This window comes from Malurus melanocephalus, unplaced genomic scaffold (genome assembly GCF_030028575.1).
Source record: "Malurus melanocephalus ecotype Western Australia unplaced genomic scaffold, MMel_1.1 scaffold_87, whole genome shotgun sequence".
Classification (NCBI taxonomy): domain Eukaryota; kingdom Metazoa; phylum Chordata; class Aves; order Passeriformes; family Maluridae; genus Malurus; species Malurus melanocephalus.
This window is the reverse complement of record NW_026623319.1, coordinates 1741300-1757429: the sequence shown is the minus strand read 5'-3', so window position 1 is coordinate 1757429 and position 16130 is coordinate 1741300. Positions and strand designations below refer to the sequence as shown.

At 48.9% G+C, this 16130-nt stretch overlaps 1 protein-coding gene across 3 annotated transcripts in view; it reads right to left on the bottom strand.

Annotated features, from left to right (window-relative positions):
- DAG1 (dystroglycan 1) overlaps positions 1-16130 on the bottom strand; it is a 49341-nt gene that overhangs the window by 14277 nt on the left and 18934 nt on the right. For 2 of the 3 annotated variants that reach the window (XM_057368047.1, XM_057368048.1), the window contains exon 2: positions 861-1270. In XM_057368047.1, coding sequence (XP_057224030.1) covers positions 861-1142 — 282 coding nt within the window. In that variant the 5' untranslated portion in view covers positions 1143-1270. Of the gene's footprint in view, positions 1-860; positions 1271-6032; positions 6099-16130 lie in introns of those variants that run through there. The other variant, XM_057368049.1, reaches the window with a different exon arrangement.

Here is a 16130-nt window from a genome sequence, read left to right as displayed (position 1 = left end):
CACRTATCAGGATTGGGGTAACTGTGTGACAGTGATAAACCAAACCTGCCTTCAAGGAGAAGCCGAGATGTCAGACTTGCTCCTCATCTCCCTCTGATCYTCTGAGACACACCAGAAGCTTGTCTTTTTATAATGCTTTATAATGCTCTTTGAAAAGAAATCCTGAGATAGAAGGCAATTCTGTTTTTTAAGAACAGAATTTTCCGAATTCCACATGATCCAAGCAAACCTTTCCAGGAAAGGACTAACAATAAGCACACCTGTGTTTGGCCATGTCCCTACCCTCCTCTGGGCTATTCTAACCCTTTCCTGCACTCAGGRCTGATTCCAAAACTCATTTTTCAGGTCCTTGCAGTGCCAGCAGTGTGAGGGTAAGTCAGATAAGGTGAAAGGCTACTGTCTTTCCCAAGGGGATTTCGGGGTAAGGTCAGGAGAGACAGTGTCACAGGCAGCCTGGAACCCCGCTGGCAGGACGGGGTCTGTTTGTCTGGCAGTGTTTTGTTACCACAGTGAATCAAACTCCTTGAGCCTGAGCAGCAGTCCCAGGGAATTGGTGGCTCCCCAGATCCCACAGCATCTCCTCATGACTGTGCCCATCGTTCCAGGGGCAGAGTATCTCACAGTTTAAATACAGCCAACAAATCCAACTAATCAACCCTAAGAAGTCTTCTCTATTACAGAAAAGAGAAACTTTGCAATGCCAGGAGACTACTTTTCTATAAAAATCCTTCTTCTGTAGTCCTACAAAACTGTAAGGCTGCTTCCCAGCCACCCTCATGACCCAGCCCATTAGTGGGATGACTCGTTCAATCCTTCACGAATATAACCAAAATCAATCCTTGGGGAGCAGTGTTTCTCACCTGGACAACTTCTCCATTGGAAGCAATTAAATCCGTGGGGATGGAGACTCTGAAGTAACGTCCCACCACCGCAGAGCTGTCAGGTATGCCCACCACAGCCGGCACAGTCTCCCGGAGGTCCGACAGCACCGAGTGCATRGAGGCCTCTAGCTGGTTTTCCCAGTCCCGAACCACTTCTGCTGGCTCGCTGGGCCAGTGGCAGTGAGCAGAGGCTGCCAGCAGCAGCACGGGGAGCCAAGTCCTCCCCAGGACAGGGGGCTGCAGTAGGCATCCAACAGTCATTCTTTCCAGCGGCCTTGGCAACGGTGCTCCAGCCAGAAAAGGGATTTTGGAGAATCTTTAGGCACCACAGCACAGGCAGGGGATCCACCAATCCTTCACAGCAGCCTCATCCTAGGAGTCCTGGGAACCTGGTTAGACATAGGAAATCCAATCAGCACATTAATTAAGACACCCAAGCCAGCCAGTCAACTCATAGTGACCTTGCAACAAGCAGAGGGCTACTGGCCACGCTACTCACTGTGCCTCAGCTTTCAATTTAACTGCAAGTTACCACAACCATTAGAGAGTATAAGAGTTTCTCAGCTCCTCTTGACACACAGCATTTTCAAAGAAACAAGATCCTCCAGCTTTTCCATGCATAGAACTGTGTTGCTGCTGCTCTGCAGACACAGMACCCTGAGACAGCCACAGGTAGGGACACAGGGGAGATACAACCAAAGCTGAGACTGAGCACAGCACTAAYAGCTGACCTTTCAAGGCAAGCTGAAGTCATCAGTGGATGGAACATCAGTGGATTGAAATGCCAGTTACCCAGTAGGAAAGATATCAAGAAACCTTTAGAAGTCCAAAGCTGCCATCCTAATGGCTTGATGCATGACARATGCTTCTGCTCCTCTGACCCATGAGCCTGGTTTTCCAGCCAGATCTCCTCTCAGGTCCAGCTTTTMGTACTAGTGTGTTTAGACTTGATCTGGGGGCCGGCAACATGCAGTGCCAAATCAGACTGAGCKAGCTGTGCATACACAGTGTTCCATGCTGCCATCCAGCTCTCTCCTCCTTGCACAGCTCACCTGTCCCCTCACTCTGCCAAGACACATCTCCAGCTCTCCCTCATTTTGTTGTTCTGTTCTTTCACTTCCTCCCCACCATTTCCACCTGGTGGTAGCTTCCCAGGGTCTCCTCTCTCTCCTCTGTTCTGTTGCTCATTATTTCCTTCACTTCTTCACCCCCTTCTCCCTCCAGACTGCATTCAGCCACAGCACAGTCACAGATCTGTGCCACCATGTTCCTCTTCACAGACTGCTTGCAGGAAACCAATGGATCCATGGAACAGGACAGAGCCATTTGGGATCCCAGGGCAGTCATACTGCCCACTCTGGCAGCCCAGAGTGGGTTTGCAGCACAGCCCCTGGTAAGGAATCTGCAGTAACAAGTGGAATGGTGGGTTACACAGGATGGCAGGACAGACACACAGACCAAGCAGGTGTTGCTCAGCACCTGGCACACACAAGACTGGGTTCTCTCATGCTTTGAACCAACTCCTTTTTTTACCAGTCTGAGAGAGAAGTGGCTCCAAATTCCCAGAGCAAACCAGCACAGCTTCTAACCACTGGCTCCTAGTCTGATTTATTTTAGCTTGTTCCATCTGCGCCATATGATGCACATCAGGATGTCCCATGAGACCCTGGAGCCAGTCCATGTGGGAAGGGAAATCCCACTGCTTCCTGCCCTTGCAGAGCTCCTGGAACAGCACGACAGGCTCAGCTGCCCACTGTGCTGTGGCCAGGAAGGGCGCATTGCCCACCAGAGGCTTGCAGAAGCAGGCACAGGGTCTGCCCATGCAGGCGCAAGGTTCTAGGAATAACAGGAGAAATAAAGTTTGGTTGTTAACCCTAAAGCCTGAGCTCTAGAGAAGTTGAGAGGCAGCGTGTAAGGACCTGCACATCCGCACCCCTCGATGGGCCTTTCACAACAAACCCCACACAGAGAAGGGCTGACACCTCCCATCCCAAGGTAACGGGCCCAGGGCACAGCTGCAGCYGGCACAGAGGGCTGTGGGTAGTAGGAATTAGGAACTGAATGCAATAACCTCTGGCTACAGGATCCACAAGGCAGATATCCGATCTGACCGCTGTTCTGTGGAGAACCTGTCTCAAGTGAAAGGCAGAAGAGACAGCAGAGGCAGGACWGCATTGCTGGGAACCACAAGACAGATGGGAGAACGGCTGGTGAGAAGGTCAGCGCCACAAAAAAGCCCACTCCCTGCTGCTCTTGTGCTTCCAACTGTCTGAGCTGACTGGGAGGGGAATACACCAGACCAAACAACAGGGAAAGGCAAAGCCAGGCTCTTCCCACAGGCAACCGAGCACAGAACCATAGAATGAGCTGTGTTGGAAGGGACCCATMAGGAGGATTAAGTCCAACCCCAAGAATCCCACCACATGCCTGAGWGCTTTGTCCAAATGCTTCTTGAGCTGTCTGTCAGCCTTGGGGCCATGACCAGTCCCTAGGGAACCTGTTCAGTGCCCCACCACCCTCTGGATAAAAGAACCACCAGCACAGGGTGGTTTTCACCCACAGTGAGGTGCCTGAGCTGCTTCTYCAGAGCTTATCCTTTCTCGTGAAGTGGCTGGCAGGTAAGGACAAGTCACACTCCCTACAGGGTGTATCTCTCTTACCAGCTCCCTGTGTGGTCAGAGGAGGATCTGACATACAGCAATTGATTTCAGGTGAGCACAGAGTCACCTCAGGTAGATGAGTACCACAGGTAGATGTCTGGTGGAGAACAGCCAACAGACTGTGTGAAAGAGCTACAGAGATGAAGCAGACACCTGCAAGAGGTCCTGAGGAAGTCACTGATCATCACAGTGGGAAATCAGGGGACTCTTGTCCCTGCACAGTGCTTTAAGAAGCTGAAAGGACTACCCTCACCCTCCATGGAGTCTGGAGCATGGCCACTGCAGAGGTGATGCCTTGTCCATGGGCTACCTTTCCTCAAACCTGCTCACTGGAAAGTCCTGATGCRTATGGCAAGCATGGGCAGGATCAGAGACTCATAGCCAGGAGAGGAATGTGGCAGTAGCCCCGTGGCTGCTACAGGGCTGAGATGCTATCAGGGAAGTGTGGCTGCCTCTCACTGCTGYGCTGAGCATCCACATCTGAGCAGAGGACAAACAGCCCAGACAGGCAGACACACAGTATACAACTGCATGAGGCTGTGAAAACACTCAGAGTGGTGCTTCAGGCCAGCCCCTGCCCCTGCCCTGTCACGCTGCAGTGGAGCTCGTGCATGAGTGTGATGCAGCTGAGGGTGCTCAGCCAAATTACGTGATCCAGCCTGGGGCGTTTTTGTTGGATTGAGAGGAGCATTTAGGCAGAAAGGAGSTGGTTCTTGATATCTGTGGTGAGCAGGAGAGGAAGATGAAGTCATCACCTATTTCAGAAACACTTACCAGAGCAGGCAACAAACACTGCCCAGTGTGTGCCCCTCAGCCCAGCAGCTGGCCATTAGGTGCTCATGTGACACTTGCAGGTTACAAATTCAAAGTTTCATTTTAGGGAAACTACAGAAGAACAGGCTCAGCATATAGAAGTGGAGCATACAGRAGGTACAGGAGGAATTCAGTAGCTRTTAAGGGACAAACAGAAGAGCTGAGAACAAACTTGTGCCACCAAAAAAAACTAACACAGCTCCACCTCACCACACAATGGACAGAAGCTGAAACACTGCCAGCCTCTCACAGTGTGTGAAGGAGGAAAGGCAGGGTGGTTCCAGATATCTGTAGAGCTGTACAAGGCAATGCTCTGCAGTGCTGAGGTCCACATGGACTATCACTGCAAAAAGGATCACTTTTTGGGATAGGAGATCCCCTGCCTAAAGTCAGTAGTCCTACTCTGCAAGTCCACTGGCCTCCAGCACCRTGGGTCTGGATGCAGCTGCAGAAGAGTGTCACCTGCATCAAACCTGGAACAAATGCTGGGGTCCTGCCTGGTGCCTCTGTCTGGTTCAAGAGCCCACACCACCTCACATGGCACTGCCATGGGCACAACCCTCACTCGACTGAGAAATCACCCCAGCTGTATTTGGAAAAAGTCAGTGTTCTGGGTCATTGTCCATGACCSGTGAATGCTAGAGCTCTCCAGGAGCAAAAACATCAATGCTTCACAGTTTCCCACAAACTCAAAACAGGGCCAAAATCCACACAGAGATTGAATTCTGCTGGTGGTTTTCTGCTAACCTCTGGGAAGCACCAGGCCATAGAGCTGACTGACCTAGACAGCACTTTCCAGTTATGAGGGAAGGCTAGACCACCCCAGCTTCTTTACATGGCACTGTGCTCCTCATTCCAGCAGGATCTGCACTGCCCAGTTTCACAGAACAAACACAAAGGTTCAGGTTAGTCCTGAATTTCAGGATGTTTCTTTCCGTCTGATCTTCTGAAAGAACTGACTTTCTCTTTATTCTCCTGCTTCTGTGAGAGTTCTTTTGGTCTCAASTTCGAACCTCCAGAGTGTTGGATGAAACATCAAAGTCAGTATCAACATCTGCTTCAGTCCTAGCACTCGGTGCATGTGCCAAGGTTGATTCCTGATCTCCAGTGCCAAACCCCYTCACAGAGCCACAGAACTGGGCCTGCTTGGTGAAGTTATGATGCTGCACTTGATATGATGCTGACTTGTCAAGGCAATGCTGGAACTTGCTCCTTCTCCGTGCATTTGCAAGACCCACTGACACAGTAAGGACATGCTGTACCTTTGTTATCCAGGAATACTGAACAGCGCAGGCAGMAGATGGGACTGAAAGGAAGAACTGAGAGGCAGGACAAAGTAATTACTCCCAGACACCTTTCCTTCTGCCCATCACAGACCCAGGAGTGTGGGGCCAGGGAAAGCATCCCAGCCAGAGAAGGGTGGCTGTCCTAGAAAAGACTCTTCCTCTGTGGCTGATTACGGCACCACTTCGGCAAGAACCAGTGAAAGTGAAGTCTCTGTCCAGCTGCRTCTAATCCAATTGCTCAAGCACACAATCACATCACTGGGCTGCAGTAATTAATCACCACCAGCATATTAATGCCACTGAGCCGAGTGTGCAGAAAGCTCAAGTAACTGCCGTGCAATTCTTGATTCCGGTTAAGAAGGTATTTAGGAKTTAGGAGGAATCCCACTTACCTGATTGCTTATTTACCAATATCCTCATTAAAGGAAGCATTAAACAAGTGGCCTTTCTCTAAGGAAGCAAACTTGGATAAAAAGCGTCAGTGCAACTTTGCAGAGCAGAGCTATTGTCTGTGCAAAGATCTCCCGTGCGTGTTTCCACAGGAGGATCTCTGGGCAAGTCCCGTCAGCTACCGCGCGCCTGCGTGTCAAGGCAGCGAGCAGCAGGAATGATGAAATCCAGCGTCCCCGGCCAGGCACACAAAGATGGCACTCTGCCGGACGTGCTCCCCGCTCCAAAACACGACAGCAGGCACCCCCGGTGCCAGCCTGGCGGCACGGCCCGGGCAGAGGCGGCTGGCGCTCCGTGCACGTCTGCACTGTGCCCAAGGGAAAGGGGGACAAACAGCTCAGGGCAGCATGTCTGGGTGCAGCAGCCCATCACCAAGTTATGAACTAACAGATAGTCTCCTCAGGCCCAAGAGCATGCTAGCCTGCAAGCCTGAGATGTTAAATGCACAAAGAACACCCTGGAGYGTGAAATTTAGGAAACAGTCAGAGTTTCTGTGCCTGCCCTGTTCCGGACGTACCCTGACACAAAGGCAACCCTCCCAACAGACTGTGCTATAGGCTATGGAAAGTGCAGCCAACGCCTCTGGGGGTTATTTCCAACCTCAATGGCCTCAGCCACACACAGTCACAGATGACCCAAGCTCCAGACACTGCTGCACATGGGGTGAGTGACAGACAGGGATGTACAGCAGAGCAACTGCACAGAGACACACTGGTCACACACAGACTCAGGGCAGGCAGCTGCTGGSAGGGAACAGGCAGGCAGAGGACAGAAGACTGACCACCAGATGTAGCTTCCCACTCCAAAGTGCTCCGAGTGACAGCATCCTGTCCTGCACAACACTAACGAGGCCTCTCTGGGGATGAGGGCCTTTCACAGAGACTGAAGACAAGTTTGTACACAGTTTCTGGCTTAAAGCTACACTCACAGCTGCCTGCTCGTAGCCATGTGTGCACCAAAACCAAAGCAGCGGCAGCTCTTGATCGGAGATTGGACCATGAGAGACCTGCCCAAGTGGAGAGCCCCAGATCTGTGCTCCTGAGGACCTCTCCCCTCACCACCATCAATACTGGTCACCCCAGCCACCATCAACTCAGGAGATACCAACCAAGCTGTACTCAGATTCTTCACCCTAAAACTTCAYTTCAACACACTGTGCTCCCCGTGTATTGATGCCACAATAAACGTGAAATGTGATGAACATGCCCAGAAGTGATACCCAGCCCAAAGGACATACGCACAAAAAGAGCTGTTTTTTTCAGCCTTGTCCCTTCTTGTGTTTCTGCATTGCTCGTCTCCAGCACATCTGGTGTCAGAAACAGGAAACCCTGATGCTGAAAAACAATCTATGGGAAAAAAAAAACAAACTCAAACCCGAAACAGCAGTGCTAAAAATGTGTGCTGGGCAGGGAAAAAAGCAGCACTGTCCTACTGATGGGGAGTTCAGCTGTGAACTGTCACCAACTTGTTGCTTTCAAGTCCCAGAGGCCACGGGCAGCTTTGTGACGCTTGTGCGGGAAGTGGTCACAGCCATCGACACCTTTCAGTGGTTTTTATTCTGCCAGAGCCAGCACTGAGATATTTAAGTTTCCTGTAGCTGACAGGAAGCTTTCTGCTACCTTCATTACTACTCTGAGACAGTGAGAAAAGTTGCAAACAGCCTAATTTTCTTTTTTGCCCCTGTATTGCATCTGTCCAGAAGCTGGACTACTATGCTGCCCTTCTCAGCTGGGGACTCCATCCCAGAAAAACTTTTTCTGGAAGAAGCAAGCACTGAGGATATGCTCTGGTAAGCACTTCAGCATGTGCTGTGCATGGAAGGAAGCAGCCTGGCAGTCCCAAAATCCACCAGCCACGGCACTCCTGCTGGGGTACGTGCAAGGGGTATTTCAGAGCAGCAGCAGAAGCACAAAGGACACCAGCTGCCAGCTGGACATGGAGCATGTTTTTTCTTCCCTGCAGAGTACATTTCCTCTACAAGGTGCTGTGGTAAGACTTGTTCTGGAGGCAGCACCTTCCCCAGCCTCCTGCAGCCCTGGGGAGAGAGGCAGGAGGGATGAGTATGGTATACAAATGCCTCTCAACTATGCATTTCCATGCTGACCTGTCAGATTTGCTGGAAGACCATCTGGATGTCCCCCTGCTCATCCACCCTGCTGGACTGGCCCCTTGYAGCCTCTGTGTGCTGCTTGCCCCGTGCTTGAGCCAGGGCTCGAGTGTCAGCTGTGTCTGACCCGCGGCAGTGGCCGGCAGCTGCAGATTTTGGCTAGGCAACACTCCTGACTCTTTTGATGAAAGTTTCAGCAACCACAATCAATCCCTTCCTCCACTTTGTTACTCCCAGACAGCCAACTCAGATCGTATCTTCAAGTGCATTCTGTTGAAAGGAAACTCAGATATTATCTTCCCAAGTATTYAGAAGGCCTCAGAGATCTTTTTTTCCCCTGTAATTACAAACATTGCAGCCAGGTAGAACTGCCATTTGCTTSCTGGCAGCAGCCAGGAAAAATCAGGATATGAACATCCACCAAAAAGCAAAAGCAGGGGAACAGCTTCACCAATGCCACCCCACTTCTCTTGCATCCTGTGAGCCGGTCCCACCTCAAAGGAAAGCTGGCRGAGAAAAGCTGTGAATCAATGGTATAAAATGGATCCTTCCTGAARGAAGCTGGAAGAGAACAAAGTGGGATGCACTGGGGCACTAGGGAGAGGGGGAAGAGCCCACTCTCTCCTCTAATAAAAGGACCAGAAGCCAAACTAACCCAAACAAAATGGRTTTGCTCAAGGAGATCCAATGGGGTCATGAACATGAATGTTTAAACTTCACGTGGGTTTAAAAAAAAAAAAGGGGTGGGGCAGACAATTTTATAGAAGGCAGAGTTACCAAGGCAGCGTTTCTGGCTCAAGCAGCACTTGATCCCGGGACGGCATTCAGGGAAATGATGACTTGCACTCCTCTCCAGGCATCTTCTCCTGGCTGTTATTAGAAAGGGCATACAGGCTAAATATACAGCTGCAGCAGGGCAGAGCAAGGGTCTGTGTGCCTCAGGGCATGCACTGTAACAGGGCTTTGGCTTCACTTGGGTTTCCAGTGTGCAGCCAGCCAGAGCAAGCCCCTAAAAACTCTGCTTACAACTCCTGGTTTTGTCTGAAAACAGACTGAGAGTGTGTAAAAATCCTAATATTTAATTCTATGTTTAAAGGAATGTAAGCTAAAGCCAGTACTAAAATCCACAGGAAATTAAACTAGAAAAAGTTTATGGGGGAAAAAAGAGATGGGACTAAGATCTCCTTCCATACAAATGTCATAAAAATGCATATTTTGAAGATAAACACAACAGATGTGTGTATGTACATCTATATATACACGCACACACACACACATAAAAATGCTTCATAAGTTTCCAAGGTTTAATAAAAACCAGAATTCAAGGCASCAAGATAAAACAGGGAGTTTTGACTCCAACTTTCTCTTTAATAAAGAAATTTTTGTATCATGCTGAATTTGTTTGTCACTCATTCTGCAATAAAGACCATGGCAATACAGAAAAGCATTTTAACAGAAGCCATCCCAYCCCGCAGGAGATGGGACAGAAGACACCAGGCTGGCAGCTGAGGCACCTGGTAACAAGGCAAGAAAGCACATGGACACAAGAAGTAAAACACAAGATATCACTTCTTAAATGTGAGGACTACAAGGCATCAGAGCCCGACCTTGTGTTCCTGAACAGGCAGGTCGTTCCCCAGCAAGTGCCAAAGGACATGTGCAGGAGCAGCTGGCGTGACAGTCACCACTGTGTGTCCTGTCCCCTGGTATCACTCACCATCCACCAGCTGTTCCGAGTCTAATTCACACCCGTTACTGACCTTTGATAGAAGTCACCGAGCTGGAAAGTGGGTTTCTATCAAAGAGGAGGTTTCTGCTGCTTCAGAAACAGGTTTGAAACAAGCCACCATCACCTACAGGTGACCGAAGCCTTTCCTCTGTCCCTTGCTCCAAAGGGACAGAATCATCCACAAACCTCCAGCAGCAACTGAAATCTCAASCTGGAAACACACTCCCTCCCTAAGCTGCTCAGCTGTACCACGCAGGAGATGTTCTTTATAGCTGTAGTCATRAGCACTGAAACCAATGAGGCTAAAAAGATTTACATCTCTTGCTTGAYTTCTTAATTGAATTAAAGGCTGAAACAAACCCCTTATGAGGCTTCAGAGAATCCACATGGAAGAGAAACACGAATATCCTAATTTGAGAGGAAGCTTTCACTGGACATTTTGTGTTAATAAGTACTAAAGAGTCCTTACAAAAAGAGAAAGACCCTGAGGGATAAATTCTTAGGTCCAGCAAGGTAGAGAATCTGGAGTTTTGGTGCACATTACACATTGAATGGGTCACACAGAGGARGGAGGTGAACTTCAGTCTCTTTTTAGCCAAACTCTTCCACCCACCTGCAGTCTATTTTTTATCTATTTAATTTAAATAAATAAGGTATGAAACCCCTTCTGTCAAACTAGCAAGCAGAGGCTACCAGAGGAGTGACAGACACAGTGACARGCAGGGCAGTTCTGCAAATCACCTTTTTAGGAAACTTGATCAAATTTCCAAATCCTGTTCTGAGGAAGGAAACCATTCTGAGGTTCCATCTCTGGCCTTACACCTGAGCCTGGTCAGAAGGCTTGTGGAAGGACCTTTGCCTGTGCCATGACATGCTTTTTTTCATCACTAGAACAGCTTTTGGGCCTCCCTAGGGCATGCTGGCACCGCAGCCACCAGGCAAGCACTGGCTTTGTTAATGGAGCTGAAGCAGGAGCACCCAAGCGTGGGCAGYTTGGGCAGAGGATCCTCCAGTGCCAGGAATACACAGCCCGAGGGCTGCAGCCACCAAACCCAAATCTGAAAAGAACAAAGTGTTGGTGGAGGTTTCAGCTCCAGTCACCTCAAAATACTGTTTGGCTGGAGTGCTTTGTGGAGACACAGCCACATTCCAAGCATTTATAATCACCTTCTAGATATTCCACAAAATTCCTCAGATAATGAAATGTTTMTAGCAGGTCCTTGAAAGTGCTCAAGCACTATAATTTCCTACAGGTTGGTGTCAGAGCCAGGGTTGAGGCACCAAGCATAGAAATGKAAGGCAAAGCTTTGGATCTCTCCCCTACCTGCTGCTGCAATCAAGGGGAGGTAAAGTACAAAAAACTGACATTAAGCGAAGACAGGARCCAAGGAAAGTAGCACCAACAAAAWGCCATTTTCAGCACTTCAGCTGTGTATGCAGCAGTATTTATGTTCTTTGTGGCAGSGTAACTAAGGGCCAGCACATTCTGTTTAGAAACATCCTGCCATTCCATCAGCTTTACCACCCCACCCTGCAACTCCAAGCCAAGGCATTAAGATTCGACTTCATGGAGTTTCTCAGCTCTGATTTATTACTCAGCCAGCAAGACTGCCACAGCTCTTGATTTAAATATATTCACCCCCCAGCGGCTGATGCAGAGCAGCCYGGGCATCAACTGTGGACCTCCAACTTTTAATGTTTCTCATGAAAACTGTTCTAAACGCTTCTTGGCAGGAGGAGATAGAAATGTTCCAACTTTAACCATCAACCATAAAATGCGAAACCTGCGAAATGAAGCAGCATCGCTCCCACGTCACAGAGGCAGAGAMAGCTTCTGGAGGAGGAATTAACTCCCTGAAGATCTCCAGCTTCCAGCTGGGCAACACACTCCCTTAAACCTGCAGAAATTCAGGAGTCACGAAAAGCCATCAAATGAATAACCTCTTCCAGTAGGTGTGTATTTTTATAGATGCCTTCTTTTCCTGGACACCAGGAGTGAAGGGCTGGACTGCTTCAATGACACTGCTCCTCACACTCACATCAGACCCAAGCCCGCCACCCTTTCCTTCACGTGGCAAGTCCAGAAGCAAGAGATCTCCAAGAGCACAAACTTACTGAGGCAGAAGGACAGTGCATGGCTTCACAGGTCCCTCTGCTTCTCAACTGCTCTGGTGCAGGAAGATTGATTTAAATGAAAAAGCAAAGATGAGCACCTTAAAAAGCCCAGACACTAACAGAGTATGMATCACATTCCTGCTGCATTGATTTCACTGCATTATATTTGAGCTAAATTATCTTGTTTACATGCACTGTGTAATTATAAAATAACCCTCATCTRGTTTTGACCATGGCCCCAGTGGCTTCAGCCAGGAGCAGCAAAGACTGGAGCTGCTCATCCCAGGTCCACTGGCACAAAGATAGCTCCAGCTTTTCTCCCCACCCTGCTCTGGAACTGAGAAATCAAGAGACAAGTTCAATTATTTCAAGGCGAGACCAGACTTATTCACTGCAATGAGTATCAGTGTGACTTAGGCTGTTTTAAAAATACTAATATTCTGCTCCATCCATACAGGTAACAGGACACATTCAGCCACAGCTCAAATTCATTCCTTACACCAGGAACCATGCATTCAGGATCCGGCTAAGAAGGGCCAGAGAAACAACCCTGACAGCACAAGCCAGGTTGAATAAATACTGTGCAAGGTAACCTGCTCCTCTCTCACACAAAGAAGTTTCAAGGGTTGCTCCAAGCAATCCCCCTGCAGCAATTCCAACACAAACATCCTGCCATTCCCTGATCCCAAATTCCACAAACAAAAAAGTCCGAAGGACTTCAAAACAGGCTCAAACTGTCCTGCTCAGACACCAGACAAGTTATTTAAAACTGGACCCAAGGACAAACTGGGTACAGAGCATTCACAGGAGAAAGAGGAGGTAGAGAAACTGCAAGGACAAGACAAGAAAAACTTATTGCAGAAGCAGTCACAGAGCCTGCACAGTGCAACACATTTGCAACAGTTAAGTAGCTGGCATGGTATCTGGTATCAGACCTCAAAAAATGGCCATGAGGTTTAGCCACAGCAGAAAAAATCCAGTAATTTTTCCCTCTTCCATCTTGTACAGGTCAGAGATGTTGGAAGCAAAACCTGAATGTTTATGAGGAAAAACACCCCTAAATTACAGTGTATTTCAAATAGYGTGAGCACAGGCTGCATCCCTCTATTTTGACTTGCAAATGCAGTTTTTACACAGGATACCAAAGCTGCTTGCCCAGCCTGCTGACACTGTGTCCTACAGCCTCCTAGGTGACAATCCGGACTGCTGTGAAGGGACAGCAGCGTGGACTCACAGCTGCACACTGACATGAAGATGGCACCAGCTGTGGCAAATGAAGTGGGCAGATTAAAACATTAATTTAAGTTATAAAGAGAAAAAATKAAATAAGATGGGAAAAATCCTGTACTGACTTCTTTCCCAGTGCAAAGAAACACAGCRGAGCACGGGATGACTCCTTCAGCAAGAATCCCAAGAATGGGGGCAAAGTCATCAGAGCTCCAGTGTATGCCCCATGAAAACAGATGCCATTCTGAGACAACAAGGAAAATTAAACCAGCACTCAGCTGGGTTCTGTAATAGTTTGATCCTCTCTGAGCCAAGCATCATCTTTTCTTGCTCACTGTGTGTGCTCTGGACACCCAAAACTCCTTCACATCTTAGCCAAGTCAGGTGTACTCTGACCCTTTGTAACAGTAGTGCCTCTATGCTCATATTTCCACTACTTGGAGCTCTGCTGCCACAGAGCTACCCTCTCTGCCTTGGGCACCCAGAACAGAGCAGAGCCCAGCCCCAGGCACAGTCTGTGCTGTTGACCTCGGGAGAGAAATGACAACAGCCCCACTTCCCAGCCAACAGCCACCCACAACAGTCCTAAGTGTTCCCGAGAGCGTGTAACARCAGACAAATGTATCTGTCCTTAATCACTTCTGAATCCACCCCCCGAGTCACTCTCACTTTGATTTCGGCTCAGCACTCGCCTGACCTTCATTACTAATGCGATGTCCAAATCCCAGTAATTAGTTTAAGAGGGCATCCTGTTACTTAGCACTGGACTATCCTTGCTGTTCTCACAGTCACATTCCTATGGCTGCCCCGATATCCTMGTAAGACCGAAACACTTCAAAGAAAAATCTGAAGGCTCACTGCAATCAAACAGCATAGGAGAATGCAAACAGCTTAGCAAGAACATAAGGGCTATATGGAGAGATGCACAAGCATCGCAGGAAAAAAGGCAGTCTTGGAGTTGTAGGGRGACTGTGAAACCCTGAAGGTGTGTTCAGCTTGCCTTTGCTTTACAGAGCTGCTGCAGATGTGGCGAAACAATTAAACTGCTTATCACAGCACATCCCATTCAGGTTCCAGAGCCAGAGAGCAATTGCAATCCCCAGGTGGCAAGMGCAGCAATTAGGTACCCAACAACATGCACCAAAGCTTTGCTTTGCTTATGATAACTTCAGTGGTTATATAGTATTTCTTTGGCTCACTGTCTTTTAACAGACTGTTGGTACAGGGATGAGATCAGGTCAGTCCTGCAGGACCTTGTTGCATCTTGTACAGAATTTGGAGGATGCAGAACGGTCCAGATGTGGGCAGGTAACTTAGAAATAATTCAGTTTTGAGCCAGTTACAAAGCCTGGTCACAATTCCCATTTCCTCACCTGGAGTGGCTGGGCTTAAAGTTCAAAAATAAAAACTGAATTACACCACAGCCAGGATTTCCACCATAGCCCATCTCTGAAGAGCAACTCTGGATTYGCCCCTTCTGAGCTTCACAAGGGGTTTGTAGAGGAAAAATGTGGTTTTAGCAGCTCAGTCCATCCCTTACAAAGCAGAGAGGCTATGCCAGAAATAACCWGGCTTACTAGTTATGGTCACCAAGCACTGATTTAGCAGCTCTCTGTTCAGGGACCACAGCAGTGTCCACAACACAGCATCACCATAGTCAACGGTTCAGAGCAAACAAGTCCAGGTTACAGATCTGAGACACCTTCCAGACAATAAAATACCAAACCAACAAGCTTTCAAGATAATGACGACACCTCTTATTGCAGGCAGCAGCAGTCAGACTGCCTCTTGCTTATTCCTCAAAACCTTATGCAAACCAGGAACTTCGCTCACTGCTTTACGCTGAGCCTAAACCCTCCTCTCCCACCAGAGTATGATGCTGCTCTAGATAACACAAGCAACACCTGAAAACTCAAGGCTGCAAATAATGAGTTAAAAAGTCGGAATACCTGAGAATTACGGTTGTCTGTTACCTGGTCCCAGCAAGTACCAGTTTACTGCTTTTCTCCATCCCTACTCCAGCTTCTCTCTGCCTTTGAGACATCACCCATCACCCGTGACTGTCAGCAGGCAGCCCAGGAGAGACTGGATCCTGCTTCCAGCASTGGGATGGTGGCAGTGGCAGCACCTCCCTCCCGCTCCCAGCAATGATTCAGTCCCCCTGGCCCCAGGCTGGAGGAGGTCCTGGATGGACAGGATTTATGAAAACCAGTCTACAAAGCACTGGTGAACTGGGAGTCTTGCAGACGCCTGTAACCTGATAAGATCCAAAAGATATAAGGCATTTTGCTGGGAGGGGAGACAATGGCACATCCATTGCAATGAGAGCCCGGGGCTGCCAACCTTCATGCAGCCTTTGTGCCAGCCCAAGCACCTCTCAATGCAAGCAGTTAGGGGCTGTTTGGTTTTTAAACACTGACAAAATAAAACTTTTTCAAAAATCCTTTAACTCTTGGGAATGGCTGAACTGCTTCTGCTGAAACTGCTGAAACAAAGCCTGAGGCAGGGACACAGCATGGAAATTCGGCATGGGAAATTCCAGTAGGAACAGTTAAGTTTAAGAGTTAAACTCTACTCCAGACAGTCTCTGTGGCAGGTAGTGTGACACCCCTGCTCCACAAACTGCCCCAGCAGCTAAAGCAGACCACCCCACACCCAGAGTGTGAGCCTGAATCCACTCCAAACGGGGGGTTATTTAGGAAAATCCTGCACAAGGGAGCTCTGGCCAAATCACTGCAAGTGGGAGGCAACTCCTCGGGAATGTGCTGTGGAGCTCAAGGCATCTGGACGTGCGTGCTCCCTGGTTACTGCCGCTACGCCCTGCTCCRGCACAGCCTCCGCTCGATAATTCCCCTTGAAGAC